Here is a 24,589-nt window from a genome sequence, read left to right on the forward strand (position 1 = left end):
CTAAGTAGTTTTGTCGCCTAATCCTAACCAAGTCGATCTTTTATTTTGAAGAGACTATATGCATGTATTTTGAAGTTTATTTTGAAAAGACCGTATGCATGTAACCAATGAGACCCAGACCAAGGCTGGAGCGCAAGCCGTGACAACGGCGTGACGTTGGGACCCTGTGACCGAGTCATGTGACCGAGCGGACGCTACTGCGCATGTTCCATGTGCCCAAGATCTGGGTACTTTTCCAGGCGGAAGTCAAGCCATTTTGTCTTCGTGCGCCACTGAGCAACTTTCATAGGTATGAACGGGGCCCCGCCTCCAACGCTGTATCCAGTTCTCTTTATACATCTATGGTGTTGCTAGACATTCGAAGGAAAACGCACAGAAAATGAGGAATAACTTCATATATTATATGAAATGTATGAGGATAAACTGGGACTGTACTCCTGGAGCTAATCTTTCCGAAAAGAAAAAATGGAAGGAATCATGGGGTTTGAAGGTCTACATTGAGTCAAAAGTCAGAAATATAATCATTTACTAAGATTCTGCTGTGCTAGTAAGATGTTGTCAGTCTGGGTCACTCTGTTCATCCAGCTGGTTGATAAGATATCTCAAAAACTAGGGGTTGGACTGACATGAAATTTGGGTTAGAGATTAACTCTCCTCAGTGGATGATTCCTAATACGACCTTTCCTCTACATCCATCATCAGACCATAAAATGCCTTGTCCCTGACTGGTATCGTATAGATAACTCCTCATTTCAACTCTACAAATCAGCCGTTCCTCGTCTATTGCGGCGCTTTCAAAGCGAGCAACAGGAATGAATAGAAACAGCACATCCAACAAACGTTCAACTCAAAACGGCGCATCGTGCTGTCATGGATATAATGTGGAGAAATTAGGGCTGTCAATTGATTAAAATAGTTAATCAAGATTAATCGCAAATTAATCACATTTTTTTTTATCTGTTCAAAATGTACCTTAAAGGGAGATTTGTCAAGTATTTAATACTCTTATCAACATGAGAGTGGGCAAACATGCTGCTTTATGCAAATATATGTATATATTTATTATTGGAAATCAATTAACAACACAAAACAATGACAAATATTGTCCAGAAACCCTCACAGGTACTGCATTTATCATAAAGAATATGCTCAAATCATAACATGGCAAACTGCAGCCCAACAGGCAACAACATCTGTCAGTGTGTCAGTGTGCTGACTTGACTATGACTTGCCCCCAAACTGCATTTGATTATCATAAAGTGGGCATGTCTGTAAAGGGGAGACTCGTGGGTACCCATAGAACCCATTTACATTCACATATCTTGAGGTCAGAGGTCAAGGGACCCTTTGAAAATGGCCATGACAGTTTTTCCTCGCCTCCTTCCTGACAAGCTAGCATGACATGGTTGGTGCCAATGGATTCTTTAGGTTTTCTAGTTTCATATGATGCCAGTATCTACTAGCTTTAAAAAGAGCCCGCTACAACGTCTGAAAGATCGATATTGCAAGTTGCGTCAATGAGTTATACCATCAGCTATTAATGGTGTTAAAACAAATTTGGTTTAACGCGTTATTAAGGCACTAACTTTGATTAGCCTCACAAAAATATATATCTGAATAATTCGAAGCTATGTGTTTTTTTTTTTTAGAATGAATCATAATTTTTGGCCAATTTTTGACAGACCTAATCCACTCGGGTACTGGACATATTGTCAAAGCCAACAGAACTGCGACGCAAATCTGATTAGGGTGATTATCATTTGGACCCAGCCAGACTCAGGTCCCGGGTCAGGCCTTAATTAGTAGGAACCTGGAGGACCTGTGAATTCCCCTAGAGCAACAAAAGCTTAAGACTTTTAGTCCTGCTTTAAATAATGACCAGTTTTACAAGGCCAATAAAGGCTGCTTTCTTTCTCCTAGTAAATCGTGTGTTGCAAATGGCAAGATTGAGAAACAAAGAGTGTATTTGTGCCGTTTCCTGCTTGAACCTGCTGTCACCTCGCACCAATCTCCATGGGAATGCGGCCATGACACCGGCATCGGCAAGGCAACGAAGGCCACGTGACCGGCGTCTACAAAACCACAGGCCCGAGCTGGAAAAGACTAACTGGCCTCTCTCTCCATCCCCAGAAGCACACACACATTTTACCCCCACGCCTCACTGCCTTCTAGGGCTGTACGGTCGCATACTCTATCACAAGACCCAGATTTTACACAGCCCATTCATTGTGTGTCCGCCAATAACCCCCGCTCTCTCTGCTGATGAAAGGTTGAGGTTGGCGGGGTGAGTAGCGTGCAGAGGGGAAAAAGGGAAGAATGCTCTGCTGCCTTGTTCGGCAATGTTGTCTTTTCTTTCCTGCTGTGTCAGGCCGGTGAGCAACCTCGGCTTCCCTTTCACTACAACCAAGTCTTCCTACTGACTGCTCCGTTATACACGGACGACTAGCTCTTTCATGTTCTGTCACACGCTCAGTGTCTGACAGTCAGGAGTGGCATTTTTTTTTTCTGCTCCTCCAGTAAATGGGCTACGTAATCTGTAGTTGCATTGGCGCTGCAGCAGAGCGAAAGAAAAAGTGACAGCAGAGGCAAAAAAAAGAAAACGGGGTAAAGTGCATTTCATGGCAAGAAGGAAGGAACCCTCCCTCTGGATGCAGCTACATCTCTAACTGCATTGTTCCTTAACCACTTAGGTAGGATTAAATAAACACTTAATCAATTAGACAATCAACAGAAAATTATCTTGATACTTTTGCTAATCGAATTTGTTTGAATACCAGCTGGATCCAGCTAATGTGACACCCCTCTAAATTTGTTTTACAAACCAAGAAATTTGGGCTCTGGGAATTTCCGATGGTCATTTTTCCAGGGCTGCCTCCTCGATTAGTCGACTAATCGGTCGTTTTTGGTCTTAGTCGACTAAGATTTCTTTAGTCGATTAGTCATTTATTATGCTGTTAGGACTTATTTCCAAGAGACTTATGAGCCCATCTCTGGTAAACACAAGATTTAAAGTGGTGCTTTTGTGAGACCCTTTGTGAAGAAACTCTCCGTTTAAAATCGACTAATCGATTACTCGACAAATTCCTATGCCGACTAAGAATTTCTTTAGCTCTACATTTTACACAATTTTCTGTCAATTTATGGACTACGGTTAATCAAAATCAATAGATTTAACAATCATTAGTTGCAGCCTTAGAGGTGAATGAACTATGGCCTCTAGTCAGTGGTCATCATTAGGCAAACAACCAACAATATAAGGAAAAAAATCTCCAGATTTTTAACAAAGGTATAAATTATTTTAAATCTATTAAAAGACACTTCACTCACGTGACTTACAACTAGGGCTGCAACGAACGATTATTTTCATTGTCGATTAATCTGTCGATTATTTTCTCAATTAATCGATTAGTTGTTTGGTCTATAAAATGTCAGAAAATGGTGAAAAATGTTGATCAGTGTTTCCCAAAGCCCAAGACGACGTCCTCAGATGTCTTGTTTTGTCCACAAAGATATTCAGTTTACTGTCATAGAGGAGTAAAGAAACCAGAAAATATTCACATTTAAGAAGCTGAAATCAGAGAATTTTTACTTTTTTTCTTACTCAAACCGATAAATTATCAAAATAGTTGGAGATTAATTTAATAGTTGACAACTAATAGATTAATTGATTAATCGTTGCAGCTGTTATCGAAATCAATAGTTTAAACAATCACTAGTAGCTGCCCTAAAGTTGAGTGAACTACGGCCTCTAGTCAGTGGTTATCATAAGGCAAACAACAACCATCAATGTAAGGGACAACGTCAACACAATTTTAGAACGGCATCAATTATTTTAAATCAATTAAAAGACACTTCCCTCATGTGACTTACAACACCATTATATAATCAAATTAAATTTCCCTATGGTAAATATTAGCTCTGAGAAACGCACTATTTTCAGAAACGTTTATTCAACTATGTGGTAAGTTTAGGTTGCTTTCACAAGCCAACATTTAGTCCGTTTTAATCGAACTCCGGTGCGGTTCGTTTGGGAGGTTATGAACGCAGTAATCATACTATGGTGCGGACCAAACAACCGGTCCAAGACCGCTTGCGAGAGGTGGTCTCAGACCATTTCCAAGTGAACCAAAACGCAGGCTGCCTGCGCTGGCATTTGTTGAGATGGACACAGGTAAATTACGATTGCGGTGAAGGTTAACATGAGTGGGAGAGGACTGACATCTGGGCCAAAGAGAAGATACAGAATATGCTAAATAAAGTCCACAAAAATAGTGACATTTATAAAGTCATTCAAGATAAACTGGAGGAGAAGGGATTCGAGTCTGCAACTCCCTGCATAGAAGTGGCAGTTCTCGAGATGAAAAAGATAAATACGCTCCTTTGTAAACGCCCCTAAGCAAATAGTTGTTGAAAATTTGGTCCGCTTTAATTTGTGTACTGTGAAACCGAAGCAGACTTAACAGAAAACAAACCAAAAGTATAAATTTCACTTTGATCTGGACTAGCCAAATGGACTATGGCTTGTGAAAGCACCCTTAGGGTGTTTGGCTGGTGGTCATTTGAGGCCCGGTGAACGATTAAACTGTGTACTATAGAGGCAGAAAGCATTATTAACCATCTATAAGTCCTTATAAAGAGCACTGCTGCTGTATGAAACTCACATACGTTAACTGTGACCATGAGACTCTTAAACTGAGAATGTGCCGGGTGATTATAATCCCTGGTGAAGTCAACTGTTGTTCTTTAAAGTAGGCTAAAGAAGTTGCACCTGGTACTACATGAGATCCTATTAGCTGTTAAGCAGTCATCACTGCAGGTTTTCATTTTTGGTGCTAAGCTCCGAATGCTGTATTGTTTCAGAGATCACCCGTCAGTCAAGTAATGTGGTCTGTACTATTACATCTTTTTGTCAGCTCAGACATTATCATTGCTGACACTCTTTACCCACTTCTCTCTTTTCCAGACACATTGGACTCCTAAAGGGAAGTTCCCCCTGTGTGGCAGGCATGGAAAATACAGCTGAAATGTCCTAAAATGGCCACTAGATTGACTAGATTGACTAGATGCGTTGCATTGTGTGAATTGTAGGACCCATTGTTTTAGGGACTTGACCCATTCTAGGGACTAAAAATAAATATCTCTGCTTCTTCTGATTTGATTTTGAACATTATTCTTTAAATCTGTCTCTCACAAGTCCCCCAGCATTGTTTTTACTACCTCACTAACTACAGTAACCTAATTTATTACTTAGAACACTATAAATTATATTATATTACATATATAAGCTCCTAGCTACAGTTAACTGACATGTGCTGCCTGTTATGGTTCACAACATGTATTTAATTGGAGGCAGAACAAAACTAATCATCATCGTCGTCAGCCAATCAGGGATTTGCGTTATTAATATAATATTAAATGGACAACACACATCTATTTAACAAAATTAGATTTGTACAGGGTACAGGAACCACACAGGGAATTTAGATAACGTGAAATCTGCTACAACACTAGCCTGATCCATGCTTGAGACCTGTGTGGCAGAGTAGATACAGTAGACTTTAGAGACTGGTTAAGTTGTGAACAAGTAGTGCAATATCCCCTGAGGCGTGTAAGAACATTTTCCGTTAGATGAGCATTAGTAAATTAGTAGAAGCGTTATTCGGGAGTAGGGTTCAGTGTTTTCCAGGGCATAGCTAACTCAGCAGTCGACCCTGACCGGAGCTCAGAAGAGGATTAGCAAGAGTGACAGCGTACAAATGAGCATTGAACTGAGCTGTGCACATGTGAGCAAGTCACACTGACCCACACACGCATATACACTAACTATATCAATTATTACTACTTTGCAATGCCCATGAGCACCCCATAAAGTATTTCTGATGTAAAAGTTACTGAAGAGGCTGCAGATGTAATTACTTTAGTTCACAGAATTTATAACACATGGATCGAGCTCAAGGTTTGCCACTTACTGACAAGTTACAAGCCCATAGTTTTGCTGTGATATTTGTATGAACCACCATGAAAACATGCAACCTTTGAATCCTTATACATGCATGATGTTCATTGTAAAAGACAGCATACACATGCACAAATAAAACTCCTAATAACATGTTTATCAAGGCACAGGGTGCCATGAAAACATGCAACTTTTGAATACTTATAGATGCATGATGTTACACATGCACAAATAAATCTTCTAATAACATGTTTATCAAGGCTCAGGGTGCCATATAAACATGCATGTTAGTACAACTTTAGAGATGCATAATGTTCACTGTAAAAGACAGCACACATACACAAATACATCTTCTAAATAACATGTCTATCAAGGCTCAGGGTGCCATGAAAACATGCATGTTAATACAACTTTAGAGATGCATAATTTTCATTGTAAAAGACAGTACACATACACAAATACATCTTCTAAATAACATGTTTATCAAGGCTCAGGGTGCCATGAAAACATGCAACTTTTGAATACTTATAAACATGTTATTAGATGTTTTATTTGTGTATGCTGTCTTTTAAAATGAACATCATGCATCTTTAAGTATTCAAAATTTGCATGTTTTCATGGCACCCTGAGCCTTGGTAAACATGTCATTAGAAGATGTATTTGTGTATGTGTTTGAATACTTAAAGATGGATAATGTTCATTATAAAAGACAGCATACACATATACAACTTCTAATAACATGTTTATCAAGGCTCAGGGTGTACTTATACTGTAGGTAGTCCTTTATAGTATGACTATAGCATCCCCATATATACCTACAGGGACCCATAGTTTTGCTGTGATATTTGCAAATCATCCTTGTATAAAAGACTCTTTAGGGATGCACATTTTACACAACAATAAACACCAATTCAAATGGGGTAAATTACACATAAAATGCTGGTAATTCAGCATTGATGGATAGCAGTAAGCTACATGACAACATTAGCTAGCTAACTGAATGATGGTGGTGGAGGAGGAGGGGGGGAAACCATTACTAGCTTACAAGCCACCAAACACTTTTTTGTCTGATGGGTCTTACTTATCTTTCTGTCTATGGTAACAGTATGTCTATTGTATGTGTACTTTCTCTCAAACTGAGCTGCCTATCGATGCAAAATTAATTTCAGAGCAAACTGACAATAAAGTTGTATCATATCGTATCGTATGATGTTCATTGTAAAAGACAGCATACACATGCACAAATAAAACTCTTAATAACATGTTTATCAAGGCTCAGGGTGCCATGAAAACATGCAACTTTTGAATACTTAAAGATGCATAATGTTCATTGTAAAAGACAGCAAATAAATCTTCTAATAAAAGACAGCAAATAAAACTTCTAATAACATGTTTATCAAGGCTCAGGTTGCCATGAAAACATGCATGTTAGTACAACTTTTGAATACTTAAAGATGCATAATGTTCATTATAAAAGCATACACAATCTTCTAATAACATATCTATCAAGGCTCAGGGTGTACTTATACTTTTGGTACTTCTCAGTCCTTTATAGTATGACTATAGCATTTACATATATACCTACAGGGACCCATAGTTTTGCTGTGATATTTGCATGAACCCACATGAAAACATGTAACTTTTGAATCCTTATAGATGCATGATGTTCATTGTAAAAGACAGCACACATACACAAATACATCTTGTAATAACATGGCACCCTGAGCCTTGATAAACATGTTATTAGAAGATTTATTTGTGTATGTGTATGCTGTCTTTTACAATGAACATCATGCATATATAAGTATTCAAAAGTTGCATGTTTTCATGGCACCCTGAGCCTTGATAGATTAGATAGATTGATTTGTGCATGTGTATGCTGTCTTTTACAAAAAACATCATGCATCAAGGCTCAAGGTGCCATGAAAACATGCATCTTTTGAATACTTAAAGATGCATAATATGCATTGTAAAAGACAGCAAATCAAACATCTAATAACATGTTTATCTATAAGTATTCAAAAGTTGCATGTTTTCCTGGCACCCTGTGCTTTGATGCATGATGTTCTTTGTACAAGACAGCATACACAAATACATCTTCTAATAACATGTCTATCAAGGCTCAGGGTGCCATTAAAACATGCATGTTAGTACAACTTTACAGATGCATATTGTTCATTTTAAAAGACACATATAAACCTTCTAATAACATGTCTATCAAGGCTCAGGATGTACTTCTACGTTTCAGTGATCCTACAGGGACCCATAGTGTTGCCGTGGTATTTGCAAATCATCCTTGTATAAAGACCCATTTTACACAACGATAAATACCAATTAAAATGTGGTAAATTACACATAAAATGCTGTTAATTCAGCATATAGATAGCAGTAAGCTACATGACAACATGAGCTAGCTAACTGAATGATGGTGGAGGAGGAGGAGAACCATTACTAGCTTACAAGCCAGCAAACAAGGTCAAATGCTGCTAACACACATTAGCTCCACAGTGTTATAGATGTGATGACCGTTAGTCGTTACCTCTCGCTGACCAGCACCACGTCGGCATCGCTCCAGTGTCTGAACACACACGGTAGGATCCTCCTGAAGGCGAAGAAGAGACCGGGGAAAACTACGGCGCCACAAGCTAGAACTTGCAACATCCTGCCCGTTATTTTTCCCGTTAAAATCTGCCCGGAGACTCTGCTGGACCTCTCTACCTCTACCGCTGTCCCCTCTGGGCCACGCGGAGTTACCGGCCGTTGGTTTACACGCGGCGGCGACGGTTAGGCATTTTTAAAATGCGCTGCGCTGCGGGGGCCGTTGGTTTTTCACCGGGAACAGTCCACCATCCACACACACACACACACACACACACACATATACGCTCTGCTGAGGCTCAGCAGCAGCACCACTAACTGACTGTCGAGCTACAGACGAAGAGACACACGGAACTTTCTAGGGCGCCTATCAAAATAAAAGTCTTGATTGACCCCGGCGCCGGAATAAAGGGGGTACTTCCGGTGAGAAGGTTCACGAGGCTTTTATTTTGAAGGTCAGCTACTTTACTGCCTGTAATTAACTTGAAAATTAAAGGTTTGTTATTTTTTAGGGCTGTCAATTGATTAAAATAGTTAATCGCAATTTTTTTATGTGTTCAAAATATACATGTAAAAATTGTATAATTTTTTTTTATTAAGATTAATAATTAAGAAAATAAAGCCATGATATTACGAGAAAAAGTCGTAATTTAATGAGAATAAAGTCATGATATTACGAGAAAAAGTCGTAATTTAATGAGAATAGTCATACTATTTCAAGATTTTTTTTTTTTAATATTACGAGGATAAAGTCATAACTTTACGAGAAAAAAGTCGTAATATTACAAGAATAAAGTCATGATATTACGAGAAAAAAGTTGTAATTTTACGAGAACAAAGTCGTAAAATTACGAGAATAAAGTCAGAACTTTACAAGAAAAAAAGTTGTAATATTACGAGAATAAAGTCGTAATATCATGAGAATAAAGTCATAACTTTACCAGAAAAAGTCGTAATTTAATGAGAATAAAGTCATAACTTTACAAGAAAAAAGTCGTAATTTAATGAGAATAAAGTCATACTATTTCAAGATTTTTTTTTTTTTAAATTACGAGAATAAAGTCAGAACTTTACGAGAGAACAGTCATAATATTACAGTCCACCATCCACACCCACACCCACACACACACACACACGCACACACACACACACACACACACACACATATACGCTCTGCTGAGGCTCAGCAGCAGCACCACTAACTGACTGTCGAGCTACAGACGAAGAGACATACGGAACTTTCTAAGGCGCCTATCAAAATAAAAGTCTTGATTGACCCCGGCGCCGGAATAAAGGGGGTACTTCCGGTGAGAAGGTTCACGAGGCTTTTATTTTGAAGGTCAGCTACTTTACTGACTGTAATTAACTTGAACATTAATTATATTTAGGGCTGTCAACTGATTAAAATAGTTTTTTTTATCTGTTCAAAATGAACATTAAAAGGGAGATTTGTCAAGTATTTAATACCATACTTGTCAACCTTAAGACCTCAAAAATGGGGACCAAAGCGGGATCTGGGGGGGGTACGACGGAGTAATATTCTGACTTTTTTCTCGTAAAATTATGACTTTATTCTCGTAAAATTATGACTTTATTCTCGTAAAGTTTTTACATTATTCTCGTAATGTTATGACTTTTTTCTCGTAAAGTTATGACTTTTTTCTCGTAAAGTTATGACTTTATCCTCGTAATATTATGACTTTAATCTAGTAATATTACGACTTTTTTCTTGTAAAGTTATGACTTTTTTCTCGTAAAGTTATTACTTTATTCTCGTAATATTATGACTTTATTTTAGTAATATTACGACTTTTTTTCTCGTAAAGTTATGACTTTTTTCTCGTAAAGTTATTACTTTATTCTCGTAATATTATGACTTTTTTCTCGTAAAATTATGACTTTTTTCTCGTAAAGATATGACTTTTTTTCTGGTAATGACTTATTACTTTAATGTTTAAAAATAAACCGTTATTTTCCTCTCAAATCTGCCCGGAGACTCTGCTGGACCTCTCTACCTCTACCGCTGTCCCTTCTGGGCCACGCGGAGTTACCGGCTGTTGGTTTACACGCGGCGGCGACGGTTAGGCATTTTTAAAATGCGCTGCGCAGCTACTGTACTGACTGTAATTAACTTGAACATCAATTATTTTTAGGCTGTCAAGTGATAAAATCGCAATTTTTTTTATCTGTTCAATATGTATCTTTAAAGGGAGATTTGTCAAGTATTTAATACCATACTTGCCAACTTTGAGACCTCAAAAATGGGGACCAAAGCAGGATGTGGGGGGGTACGACGGAGTAATATTACGACTTTTTTCTCGTAAAGTTATGACTTTATTCTTTTAATATTATGATTTTTTTCTCGTAAAGTTATTACTTTATTCTAGTTATATTACAACCTTTTTCTCGTAAAGTTATGACTTTATTCTCGTAATATTATGAATGTTTTCTCTTAAAGGGGAAAATAAAGTCATAATATTACAAGAAAAAGTCGAAAATACTACGAGAATAAAGTCATAACTTTAAGAGAAAAAAAGTCTTAATATTACAAGAATAAAGTAATAACTTTACAAAAAAAAATTGTAATACTGCCTTTCTACACATCCAACAGACACATTATCAGTTATTTGTCTCCCTTTACCTATGGTTTGGTCCCCACCAACTCCTGAGAAAAAAATATCTGTCTCTTTAGCTGCCAAAAACAAGAGGCTAAATTGTGCTACAAAGTTGAAAGAAATACCACAGTTGAATCAACACCTCTCTGTATCTGCGCTGCATGCTTAACTGAGGCTATCAGCGATCTGATGCTGCTATCAGCTGTCACGTAAACGCTCCCTTTAAAGTCAATTGACCCGGCTTCACTGGTCTTGTTGGGTAGTGTCTGATAGCCGCTGGTTAAAGAGTGTCTGGCATCAAGATAATCACCATAATCTAAGTAAGCTTCCATATTGTAGCTGTGACAAAGGTTACACTAATATACTACTGCTCTGATCATTGGATTTTAAATGTGTGAATCAGGTCGATGAGGACAGAGAAATTAAGTTTACAGTTTTTGAAATTTTCAGCAGAACACTGTTTACTACACCTCTGGATGGCTCCTACTTCACGTGCACAACTCAATATTAATCACAGCATGAATACTTGGTTGCAATTTGCAACCACACCACTAGATACCGCCAAAGCTACACACTGTCCCTTTAGTCTATAAAATGTCAATAAATACCTGTCACAATCTCCTAAAGCATAAAAGTCTATCAAATCACTTGCTTTGTCTGACCAATAGTCCAAAACTCTAACGTCACACCCTTATCTCACACAGTAAAGTCACAATGCAAATTAAATTGTAAAGTCAAATGGATTCCCAATAACCAAATTGTGCAATTTTAAAATACAACTGCCAAATCTTTACAGTGGCCTGCAACACATATTTTTCCATGATGAATAGTGGTGTGACCAAAGTTAAGTCAGTCAGAATGAAACTTTCACACCAGAGAAGTCTTCGTTTCTCGTGTCTGGAATTTTCCATGACTCATAGCTTACAATAACTTTAAGGACCAGTGCATCCGTGGCTTCAGATAAGCTGCAATCACCTGAATATTCCTTGAGTTTCCTTATTGCCACTGTGACCACCACGAGAGCACAGTTAACTTTTGATTCCTCACTGTAAACGCTGACTTTGTGAACCCAGGGTCATCAGAGACATAGTTTTATTGTTTCAGGGTGTGCTACAGAGGCCAGATAAAGTCTTCTCTGACAATCTCAAAAACTGATTAAAAGTGTAAAGGCTTGACTTTAGCTCATCAAACATGTATGCGTTCTTTTGTTCTCGCAGTGAGCACTTCAGCCGCCACTCAACGGTGATAGGAGTAAGGAACACAATCCTCTGTCGTAAGCATGTCATGTATCTGCTAGATCACCAAGGCAAAAAGATAAGTGAAAAGCCATTTAAAGAGTAACGAAACTTGGAATCACACAGTTTTACGCCCTTTGTGAGCCAGAGGTCAGTTTGCTTTACGTCATGGTTTATCTAGTAAATTGTCCTCGGTGCTTTTATGGGTTAAGGTGTGGTGACTGCTCAAATCAAATTATAACTCTCGTTCATATGATCTTGGGTCGTCACGCTTTCAGATGGATGTTAAAAAACGAATTTATTCACAAAAAAGGAAATCATAGTCTACATGGGTCATTCATTCAGAGTTGTCGGACTGTACGAATACTACACTAAATCCATTTTAGAGGACCATTTTAAGCCATTTCACCAAACTGACCCAGGTACAAACATACACGTACTCTAGAGACCAAAGCGTAATCTAATAATAAACCATATTACCATAAAAGGGGCTGCACGGTGGTGCAGTGGTTAGCACTGGCGCCTCACAGCTAGAGGGTTGCAGGTTCGAATCCGGCTTGGGACCCTTCTGTGTGGAGTTTGCATGTTCTCCCTGTGTTAGCGTGGGTTTTCTCCGGGTACTCCGGTTTCCTCCCACAGTCCAAAGACATGCAGGTTAGGTTAATTGTGGACTCTAAAATTGCCCGTAGGTGTGAATGTGAGCGTGAATGGTTGTATGTCTCTATGTGTCAGCCCTGCGATGGACTGGCGACCTGTCCAGGGTGTACCCTGCCTGCCTTCGGCTGGGATCGGCTCCAGCCCCCCCCGCGACCCCTAACGGGATAAGCGGTTGCAGATGGATGGATGGATTACCATAAAAGAAGGCATGGTCAACCAAAATAAAACCCTAATGCCCTGTCATAACCATAGATAAACCCATAAAAATCCAGTGTGATATCAGTTCTTAGCCACACAAATCTCAATGTCAAACCACTTAACCATTGCTGCTTTGATTGAAGAGTCAGATACACACAATATTGACTAATAAATCGCCATATTGCATACTTGAAGTTGGACATTTAAAGTACAACTTGTCCCACTCTCGTCACATACTGACGCTTTGTCAGACCCCTCTGCGTCACTTTTTCCTTCACCCTTAACACGTGGGTAACAACCGCTCGGCGTCATTTTACAGTCGCAGTAAACACATGCTTAATGTTATGACTCTTAGGTTTAGGTAACAAAACCACTTAGTTAGGTTTAGGAAAAAAACAACATGGTTACTACGCTTATACAGTGCAAATGGGACTTGGCGTTATGACCACGGGACACGAACAGCGGACTACTGGATGAAAGCCTTGTGTTTGTTGTGTTCCACACCGGAAGTATAGCACAAATATCAAGACAGCTTACAGTCTTTGACAAAACAAGATCAAGCTGTTCATAACAGGTATTCTTTTAATATGAAAGATAAGAGTATCTGTGTTCGTTTGGTAGCTTTAAATCTGCTACAAACAAATTCCACAGGGATTCCACAGGGGTCTATCCTTGGCCATTTGCTTTTTGTTTATACATGATTCTGCTTGGCAACGTTATATTAGATGGGTCTCACCAAATGGCGTATGAATGCCACAATAATGTGTAAGTAAACTTGCGTGCAATCACAACGACGTTCTTGTCATTTCACGCCATGTAGTCTGGACTGACTGCAATGTAAACGCATCTGTGTGAGTATGCTATGCTCACAGGGCCGGCTCTAGCTGTTTTGGCGCCCTAGGCGGCGTAAGGGTTAGGGTTCAACCCCCCAGAACCCTGGTTCCATGATAGTTTATAAATAACTGTATTTGTTATAATATAAATAAACAATTGGTCCCTGACATTGTTGGTTTAACATTTTTTAGTCAGTTTTACTACAATTTACGATGATTTATGATGAATTTAAGATGAAAAAGTGGGGAGAAAAGTGTATTTACTTATTTATTTGTTACCTCAATACAGAAAATGAGGAAGGGCGCCCACAAGTATTGTTTTATTTATTTGTCTCTTTCTTTTTTTTTTAGAAGGTGGCACCTTAGGCGACCGCCTATATTGTCTATGCCTTAAACCGGCCCTGTATGCTCAGAGCTAGTGACGTAGAATAAAAAGTGAGAAAGACTGTGTATGGTGGAGTTATTTCGAAGTCAAGTTTCCGTAATTATGTTACGCTGTTTACGTATGTATTTAGCGTAGGTTACGTAGTTAATCCCATCCCATAATTTAATCCCAACCATGATGTTTTTTCCAAAACCTGACTAAGTTGTTTTGTTGCTTAAAACTAACTGCGACCATTATCAGAGTTTTGTTGCCTAAACATGTCCACGTTTATTTCACGGCAACATCGGGGTGTGTGTGTTTAAATGACACACAAAAAGCTGTTTCATAACGTAAACCTCGTGGCATGAAATGACTCATGAAAAGCTTAAAATGCGTTATGAGACGCGGAATGTCCTTGAAATTGCATACTATTTATAGACCTTCCCATAAAATACGGTTGATTATACAGTATATACAGTAAATGAAGATAATACAGTTTATCATTTACATTCTGAGATAATCTCTTCCTCATCGGGCTATCTCAATAAACAAGCTTGTAAACTCTGCTGATTTGAATTGAACAACTAGGACGTGATTTTATCACTTGAAAAGTACAATCCAAAGAAGATTCTTATATCAAAATGATTCTGGAGAAAAAGTTGTGCATTTATGTCAAACAGGTAAGACAACTGTAATGCTCTTCTGCTTTACCAGTCAAATATACCGTATTACTCCAGGACTTAAACCACTTCAGTGGCTCCCAGTGCAATACAGAAACAATTTCAAAACTCTAATAGTCTAAGTAGCACTTAATGGTTTGGCTCCAGTACGTTTCTGACCTGCTCACTGATTACAACCCAGTCCAGTCATCACGGATCATCATGCAGTGGTTTCTCCAACTCAACCTAAAAGATCGTTTTGGTACTTTGGTCCTGTTCTCTGGAACTGACGTCGATCACCACTGTGTCCTTTAAAACTATGGTGCATTTATTTTGTTTTCTTGCATTTATTTTTCTGAATGCATTTTAATGTAAGTATTTAGGGCTGTCAAAGTTGCAAATTTGTTTTAACGCCACTAATTTCTTTAACGCATTAACGCAACTTGCATTTTTTTGTTTGTAGCAGAGCGGGCTAAATAACGCTCTGTCATGGCCATTTTCAATCGGGTCCCTCAACCTCTGACCTCCAGATATGTGAATGTAAATGGGTTCTATGGATACCCACGAGTCTCCCCTTTACAGACATGCCCACTTTATGATAATCACATGCAGTTTGGGGTCAAGTCATAGTCAAGTCAGCACACTGACACAGTGACAGCTGTTGTTGCCTGTTGGGCTGCAGTTTGCCATGTTATGATTTGAGCATATTTTTTATGCTAAATGCAGTACCTGTGAGGGTTTCTGGACAATATTAGTCATTGTTTTGTGTTGTTAATTGATTTCCAATAATAAATATATACATACATTCGCATAAAGCAGCATATTTGCCCACTCCAATGTTGATAAGAGTATTAAATACTTGACAAATCTCCCTTTAAGGTGCATTTTGAACAGATTAAATATGAGCGATTAATGTGTGATTAATGACAAAACAAAGTTACATTTTTACTTTTTTTCATGTCTGTGACATTGAAACTGTAGTAATGTAGCTGGTATGATGTCAATATACTGTGAAAAGATAATTTTCATTGTCTGTTGTTGCTGTGAACCGCGCGCATCTCGTGGTAAAAATAGATGACACTTCAGACCTCTAGAAGAAACGCAAATGACACGCAGCCCAGCCACGTCTGAGCGAAACTACTCAAACAAGCAAATATTCCGGTATAAAATATGTTGTAATAATATATTTATTTTTAATTTCCATTGCAGTTAAACAACAGAAAAAGCAGGGGTTGCTGCAGCACCCTCAGCACCCCCCACTTCGCACGCCAATGACTTTTATACTGGCCATCAATGTGGAAAAAGCTCTCTGGGCTGCAGGGGACTGTTTTTGTTGCAGGTTGGTTGTTACTGGGAAAAACTGGCAGCTGTGACTCTTCCACACCGTCTCCATGTAAATGACATGCTGCTGTGGTGACTGTGTGTTTTCAGCTACAGTCTGCTGCGCAGCTCACCAAGCAGAGCAAACTGAAGGACGTTCTGACAGTAACCTTGTTCTGTTGGATCAATCTTTATTGCTCCAGCTACCGATGTTAGCTGGCTAGTTTAACTACTGCTGCTGACTCAAGGACAAGCTAAAGAAAACCACTGCAAACAGCTGCAAGAGAAGATCAATTCAATCTGTAAGTGTTTCTATAACCTAAGGCCTTGTATCTAATGTAGAGAGCACAATTGTTTTCTGATCTGTTGGTAAAGGTTTGGTTCGGTTTCGGCACAACAACTATTTGGTGAAGGCTGGACAAAGATTGTTGAATGAAACCAATGTTGACTGTTGATAGGAAACAGGAGGCGAACAGCAATCACAATCTTTGCTGACCCGACCATCCACCCCAACTTTATTCAGAAGGGGTTCACTTATAACAATGGGCCTCATGCAAGAACCACTCGTAGGAACAGATTTGTTCTTAAGTGGCTTGTACGAGTGAACTTTTCTCTTAGGTACGAACACAATTTTCGAGTGGTCCAGACCTGTCGTAGGAGTCATGTACAGTTAGTTTACTGTTAACCATAAATTTTTTTTAATGCATTAACGCAACGTGCGATTTTTAGGTTGTAGCAGGCTCGGTTTTAAAGTTAGAGTGAAGATACTGGTATCATATGAAACTAGCAAACCTGAGGAATCCATTGGTTCCAACCATGTCATACTAGCTTGTCACAAAGGAGGCTAAATAACTCTCCAAACTTAGGTTAAATTTTGGCGAGGAAAAACTGTCATGGCCATTTCCAAAGGGGTCCCTTGATCTATAACCTCAAGATATGTGAATGAAAATGGGTTCTATGGGTACCCACGAGTCTCTCCTTTACAGACATGCCCACTTTATGATAATCACATGCAGTTTGGGGCAAGTCATAGTCAAGTCAGCACACTAACACACTGACAGCTGTTGTTGCCTGTTGGGCTTCAGTTTGCCATGTTATGATTTGAGCATATTTTTTATGCTAAATGCAGTACCTGTGAGGGTTTCTGGACAATATTTGTCATTGTTCTGTGTTGTTAATTGATTTCCAATAATAAATATATTAGGACTGTCAATCGATTAAAATATTGAATCGGGATTAATCACAAATGAATCACCCATTTTTTATCTGTTCAAAATGTACCTTAAAGGGAGATTTGTCAAGTATTTAAGCAAATATGCTTACTTTATGCAAATGTATGTATATATTTATTATTGGAAATCAATTAACAACACAAAACAATGTCAAATATTGTCCAGAAACCCTCACAGGTACTGCATTTAGCATAAAAAATCAAATCATAACATGGCAAACTGCAGCCCAACAGGCAACAACAGCTGTCAGTGTGTCAGTGTGCTGACTTGACTATGACTTGCCCCAAACTGCATGTGATTATCATAAAGTGGGCATGTCTGTAAAGGGGAGACTCGTGGGTACCCATAGAACCCATTTACATTCACATATCTGGAGATCATAGGTCAAGGGACCCCTTTGAAGATGGCCTCCTGGGGCTGGATGCATAGCCTTATTATGGTATCATTGGGGCGTTAATTAAGCTAATTTACACAGCTCATAATGCACAATCATTTACGCACTGGTGGCATTCATCATTTACACAGTTATCTAAAGTTAGGAGCGTTTCTGATGTGGCACACTCTTACAAGCCCACGGTACGACAAAAAGGAAAGTTAAGATAAGAACATGAAAATGTTGCATGAGACCCAATATTTCTGTAGCTTATAAGACAAAAAAGTAATAATTCACATGGCCTGTTAGGTAAACATCGATCATTTTGGGGCAAGTCCCGACCAATGCTGTCCTTTTTCTTTTTGGTGTTTGCGTGCTCTACATCGCCTTATATATCCGACATGTTCTCGATTGGCTGCCACAAAGATACAGAGAGCTTTGACAGACTTTTCACTACGGTATTGATTATTTCTCTTCCTATTAAAGACGTTAAAGTTGAAAAATTGGATTAGCCAAATCCTCCTCATTCACTTGCACAGTTAGCTTGCCATCAGGCTTTGTCCACCCACACACTCCCAGCTCCTCTTCTTGCTTTTATGCATTACAGTGAGATGATAAGTACTTCCTGACCAGCGACTCCTGCAGCGAGTGAGCCATAAAAAAACAAATATAGCCCTGTGGTAAGCATTAATAAACCTATTAAATCAATACATGCCTTGTCCTCATGGCTGTGGTGATGTATTACAGCACACACACACACACACACATAAAGATGGGAGGGTTAGGGATGATGGGGGATGTGATAAAGGGGTCATAAAAGCAGAATATCCTCTGGTCTTACGGGAAACGAAGAAAGTCATCATTGACAGCCTCTCAGGTGAGTAACACAGCTCTCCTTAAAGTTATCTTAGATCTGTTTTAGAAGTTCAACAAAGAAATTTACATGCAACACAGACAACTCTAGCTTACAAAGACAGGTATCTCTGTACCAGTTTTTAGTAATCCTGCAAGGTAAGAATATTTCACGTGAAAAAACTAATGTAAGTCCAGGTAATTAGAGGCTTGAGACTTATTTACGTTTTTGTTATTGGTTTGTATTATTTGTTAGGAACTATGATATGGTGGTAAATTACAGGGTCATTAAACAGCAACTGATATGAACAAAATTTGCATTTCATTTCAGAATAGCATTCATTCTTTGCTTAAAGGATTATTCCCACATTTCATTTATGTTAATTCGATGTTTACGGTACATTTCACATAAATGATAAATTTGGGTCAGCATAAAATGGGGTCGTAAACTCTAATCGGCGAGTAAAAAGATGGACAAAGTGAATTTAGGTTGATTTTATTTGCTAACCAGAACATGTTAGATGTGTGCTTGCACAGAAGTTTAACTGTATGTTTGTGCTTTTTTGTTTCCAGCAGCTCACAATCCCCCAAAACATCTACCAAGACAGATTTATTCCCTGTTTTTGTGGCCCTGAATCTCTGAGACGATGCAGCTGAATATTCCTGTCCTGGCTCTTTGCCTTCTTGGCACAGGTAATAAGGTTTAAGGTTCACTTTACAAAGAGGTTTTAAGTTGTGACTAAATGTTAAATAAATGGTGCGAAGGTTGGGTTGAGGAACATTGGACATGTGTAGCTTTACCTTCATCAACTCAGTTTTAATTCCTATTTTATGACCTAAAACTTTCCATGTTGAGTATGAAATTGTAGCAGTTTATATCAAAAGTTTAACCTTATCTTTTTATAAATAACTTGAGGAATGTAATGAAAATGCCATTTTGTGAGCATGTACTGCTGTTTATTGTTAAAATAAATGTATTATTTTACAACTTTATATTACGAGCAGCCAGAGAAGATAGAAATGTTGTATATTTCCAAAGGTTGGTGACAGGCGGTTGATGGATAGAGGTCATAGCTTCAGGCTCATAAATGTTGATAGTGTTTGTCAAAAGGGTTAGTCATAGTCATTGTGAAGCTGTTTTAATGACGCTATTGGGTCAAAGATTACGTTTATTATCTTTTCCATTGTCCACGTTATTAATATTAACACATGAAGTTCTGACACAAACTAAATTGCACCATAAATACTGTTGATTATGATTAAAGGTCTTATTGATAACATTTTTATGCAGAGCTTTTAGAAAGGTGCCGAATAAAAGTATGGCTTGTCCTGAAAGAAAATATTATGATTGTGAATTAATCATTTTAAAAATGTTGGCGGGTCCAAAATTAATGTTTTGTTATAATAATATGTTAAATAATAGTTAAACCTAAGCATTTTTGTTTAATTCACAACGCTAAGCACGTGGTACCTCAACACGTTCTCATCCCAACTCGTCACATACCGCCACTTTGTCACGCCCCTTGGCGTTGGCGTCACGCCCCTTGGCGTCACTTTAGGATTAGGCAACAAAACCACTATAGTTAGATTTAAATACATGGTTGGGCTTAAAACTACTACGTTTGTACAGTGAAAATGACACTGAACGTTGTGAATGCGGGACACGAACGAACAGCTGAATGTAATGTGGAGCACGGGACACAAACAGTGATTTCCTGGATGAAAGCCCTATGTTTGTTGGACCCATCCACCTCTCCTCCCACCCACCCGGTGCGTCTCTTTTTGCTCTTTAAACTACGTTATCACACTCCCGCCGCACTTTCTCAGAGCGTTTACTGTTGCTGAGAATGAGTTTACATTGTAGTTAATGGAACGCCCGGTGCGTTTCACACAGGCGAAGAGTATAGAAGCAAAGAGACGAAACTCGGGTGTTTTTTTGACACCATGTTGGACTGAAAAAGCTAATTATATTTATAGTGTTTTATAGTTCAATACAGGCCATTTCAGTAGAATATTACAACAGAATAGAAATTATTTTGTTTTACTTTTGTACGGCTCTTTTTAAGCGAACGTTTTACTGGCGTCTGGTAGTCGCTTTCAGTCCAAAATGGAGGAAGTGTAGCTCTGCTCCAGGGCGCTGTTGTTGCAATGGAACCAACAATTGACTTTCAGTTCTTGACAATATACAATACGTTCTTTGATACCGGCGCTAAGGGGTGCCTTGTGCGGTGGTATTGAACGCCGATGGCCGTGACAAATCCTCGGTATTTGACGCCCTGGGAATGAGACCGGGCTGGTTTACTGCGACCATAAAGTGACGCCATGGGTTCTGACAAACCATGAGTATGTGGCGAGGTGGGATGAGAACGTGTTGATAGATGCTACCTGCATTTGTGGAAATATTTTAAAAGTTTTATATACATTTTTAATGAGGTAACATTTTAATGATCAAGTCTTTTTGTGTTTACACAGCAATCCTGTGTTCAGCGCAGAACTCAACTGATAGCCCAACTTCATCGACCATCATCAACCCAGATACAACAGACGCTCAGAGCATCTCAACAAGCCAATCACCAGAAACCGGTGCGTCAACGTCACCTGGGCCGTCCACCACACCTGGGCCGTCCACCACACCTGGGCCGTCCACCACACCTGGGCCGTCCACCACACCTGGGCCGTCCACCACACCTGGGCCGTCCACCGCAACTACACAAACCGCACCTACTACAGAAACGCCTGTGAGCGCCACCACCGAGTCTGTGGGGGGTGGTGGAAGTGATGAGCTTTCATCTGGCGCTATCGCCGGTATTGCCATCGGCTCCATCGCCGGGGTGGCTGCTCTTGGTGAGTTCAATACAAGCACACCTTTTATATAACACCCACTTTCTGCTTCCTCAATAACACATCATCCTGTTATCCATTAACAAAGACACACTGGAGATTTGATTGATTGAACAATGCAGGGACAAGAAAGGTTTCCTCGCCACTGCTGCTGATCGCGAGCATCTGAATTAATGCAAATCTCACCATTCAAATCAACAAGAAATCCACAGTAACTGGGGTTGTAGTAATATGTACTGTAAACTGTGGAAGCCCATTCTCACCAAGAATATATATATATATATATATATATTTTTACAAATGATATAAAAATTAAAGTCAGAGTTATGATTCTAAATCAAAATTTTGACATTTGAAGTCAAAACGATGAGATCATAAATGATTTTATCGGATAAAAACTACTTTTGCTTTATTATTAAAGAGCAACAGTAAATATACAAGAGAGATAATAAGATGAAACAATTAATTAGTGTTAGGAAGTTAAACAGGTCATAAGTCTCTCTCTAATCAATTTTTTACGATGATTTTTAGTGATCAAGTTACTCAAGAGATTGTTTCAGCCCTACACTAAACCATAATTTAGAGAAATTAAGTTTACTTATTATCTCGTATTGTATTATATATATATATATATATATATATATATATCGTATTTTTATTTTTAGCAGTCCTAACTTTTCATCCCTTTTTTTTTATTTTCCTGGCAATGATGGGCTTCCATATAAATCCACTGCCCACCTGAACAACGCACATTGCTGTCAAATTGCAAGCAAACACATGAAAACTCATATTCATAAATCATTGCCGTTATATACTAAATTCAATCATATTATGAGTATGCAGCACATCCACACAGAGGAATAATTAAAAAGAAAGCAAGCAGGATTAAAGTGTTAGTTGTAATTTAAAACTTATTTAAAAACTTCAAATTAAAACATGTGATTGTTATATACACGTCTTAATGCAAATATTTGTACATATTTCATATGTTCTCATTTTTAATTTGAGTACTTATATTTCTTAACATATTCTGTGTTTATATTGTAGCATTATGTACATCATTTATTTCTATTTTCTTACATTTCTTTTATGTTTATGTTTTATGTTTATACAAGAGCAACTATTACGCTCCAATTTCCCCTAATAAAGTATTTCTGATTCTGATTGAACATTAAAAAGTACCTTTTTTTTATTTTCAGGTGGTGGTATCTTTGGTGCGCTGAAGTTCACTGGGAAGATCTGAGACCAGTTATTGCTAAACAAGGATGGTTATGGATCGTGTAAGCTAAAACAGTTGCCATCCTGAAGTCAAACAGATTAAATCCTGACCCTTTAACTGGAACTGAAATGTCTGAGAGGCTCAAATCAGAATAAAACAACATAACATGATCATAATGACGTGGGCCATGAGGAAGACATTAAAGTAAATTTTACTACTTTGCTATTTTGATTGTCAGGAAATAATCTTTAGTTGATCAAATGTAACTTTTTGCTGTGATGGAAAATGTATTTTATAATATTTTCATGTTATTTTTTTTTTTGGCAGCTATGTTCAATTTAACTGCCAGGAGGGTTTGATTTAGAAAAATTATTTCTCTTAATGTCCTTTACATCGGATAACTGTGGCCTTTTGGATTTTAAGTGTGTTGGGAAGCTAAATAATGAGCCAGATTTTATAATAATTTACTTTTTTCTAGTGTGTGGAACGCCTCAGTGCCACTGTGCCTATACAAATACAGAAAAATACTCAGCTTTCTTGTCCTTTTTTAAAAACTATGTAATTATTACAGACATTTTAAGCGGAGTATTTTTTTTGTTAATTATTGTTTTCATATAATTAACTGGGCTTTCTGTATATTCTGTATTTTCTTATAGAGAAAAAGACTTTGAAATCACTTTATACATTTAATAAATAACTGTTTCCCATCGTGTTCTTAATTGACTTCTGTGACAGGATATTACAAGCTGTCTGGGTAAAGTCCAGGTGTCGATTTTGCAATTACTTCCTTGTAAACCTGAGTTGTTTGTTCATTTTATGAGTGTATGTAGTGGGGTTATGGTAAATAATATCAGTGTCGTCTTAAATTAGTGTTCGCAGCTTATGATAAAGAAACTTTCCATCTTATTTTAGACAAACTGGTTTAAGCTCGGTGCTTCAATTCAAAAGTGAAATAAAATGTGCTAAATGTGATGAAGGTAACATAGCTTATAGTCTAAGTATATAGTTTATACTGTAAGTCTAATGCAGTGAGGGCCCAAGTGCAAATGTATTACGGAGTATTAGGGCCATATTGAGGGCAAAAAAACTGAGATTTCCAGAATAAAGTCATAACTTTAGGAGAAAAAAAGTTGTAATATTACGAGATTAAAGTCATAACTTTACGAGAAAAAAGTCATACATTTACGAGAAAAAAGTCGTAATATTACGAGAATAAAGTCATAACTTTACTAGAAAAAAAGTCGTAATATTACGATGATAAAGTCATAACTTTACTAGAAAAAAAGTCGGAATACTATGAGAATAAAGTCATAACTTTAAGAGAAAAAAAGTTGTAATATTACGAGAATAAAGTCATAACTTTACGTGAAAAAAAGTTGTAATATTACGAGAATAAAGTCATAACTTTACAAGAAAAAAAGTAATAATATTACGAATAAAGTCATAACTTTATGAGAAAAAAAAGAATATATCACGTAAAATGAATACTTTATAATATCTTTTAAACCTATGACTTTATTCTTGTAATATTATTACTTTTTTCTCTTAAACTTCTGACTTTATTCTCGAAATCTCATATTTATTTATATTTTTTTTCTCAATGTGGCCCTAATATTTAATCGCACCATAGACCTACA

The 24,589-nt window shown here is 37.9% G+C and overlaps 1 protein-coding gene and 1 long non-coding RNA gene across 2 annotated transcripts in view; both read right to left on the bottom strand.

Moving 5' to 3' along the window:
* tlcd3a (TLC domain containing 3A) overlaps positions 1 to 8,897 on the bottom strand; it is a 34,886-nt gene extending 25,989 nt beyond the window's left edge. Inside the window, exon 1 of the mRNA XM_074611900.1 lies at positions 8,496 to 8,897. Coding sequence (XP_074468001.1) covers positions 8,496 to 8,617 — 122 coding nt within the window. The 5' untranslated portion in view covers positions 8,618 to 8,897. The remainder of the gene's footprint in view (positions 1 to 8,495) is intronic.
* A 13,127-nt stretch (positions 8,898 to 22,024) lies between these two features.
* On the bottom strand, positions 22,025 to 23,659 carry LOC141753014 (uncharacterized). Its single transcript, XR_012590371.1, has 2 exons — positions 22,916 to 23,659; positions 22,025 to 22,724 (listed from the first exon to the last, which is right to left on the bottom strand). It is a non-coding gene; the product is annotated as an uncharacterized LOC141753014 (long non-coding RNA).
* Between the last annotated feature and the right edge of the window lie 930 nt (positions 23,660 to 24,589).

The sequence above is a fragment of the Sebastes fasciatus genome, chromosome 16, assembly GCF_043250625.1.
Source record: "Sebastes fasciatus isolate fSebFas1 chromosome 16, fSebFas1.pri, whole genome shotgun sequence".
Classification (NCBI taxonomy): domain Eukaryota; kingdom Metazoa; phylum Chordata; class Actinopteri; order Perciformes; family Sebastidae; genus Sebastes; species Sebastes fasciatus.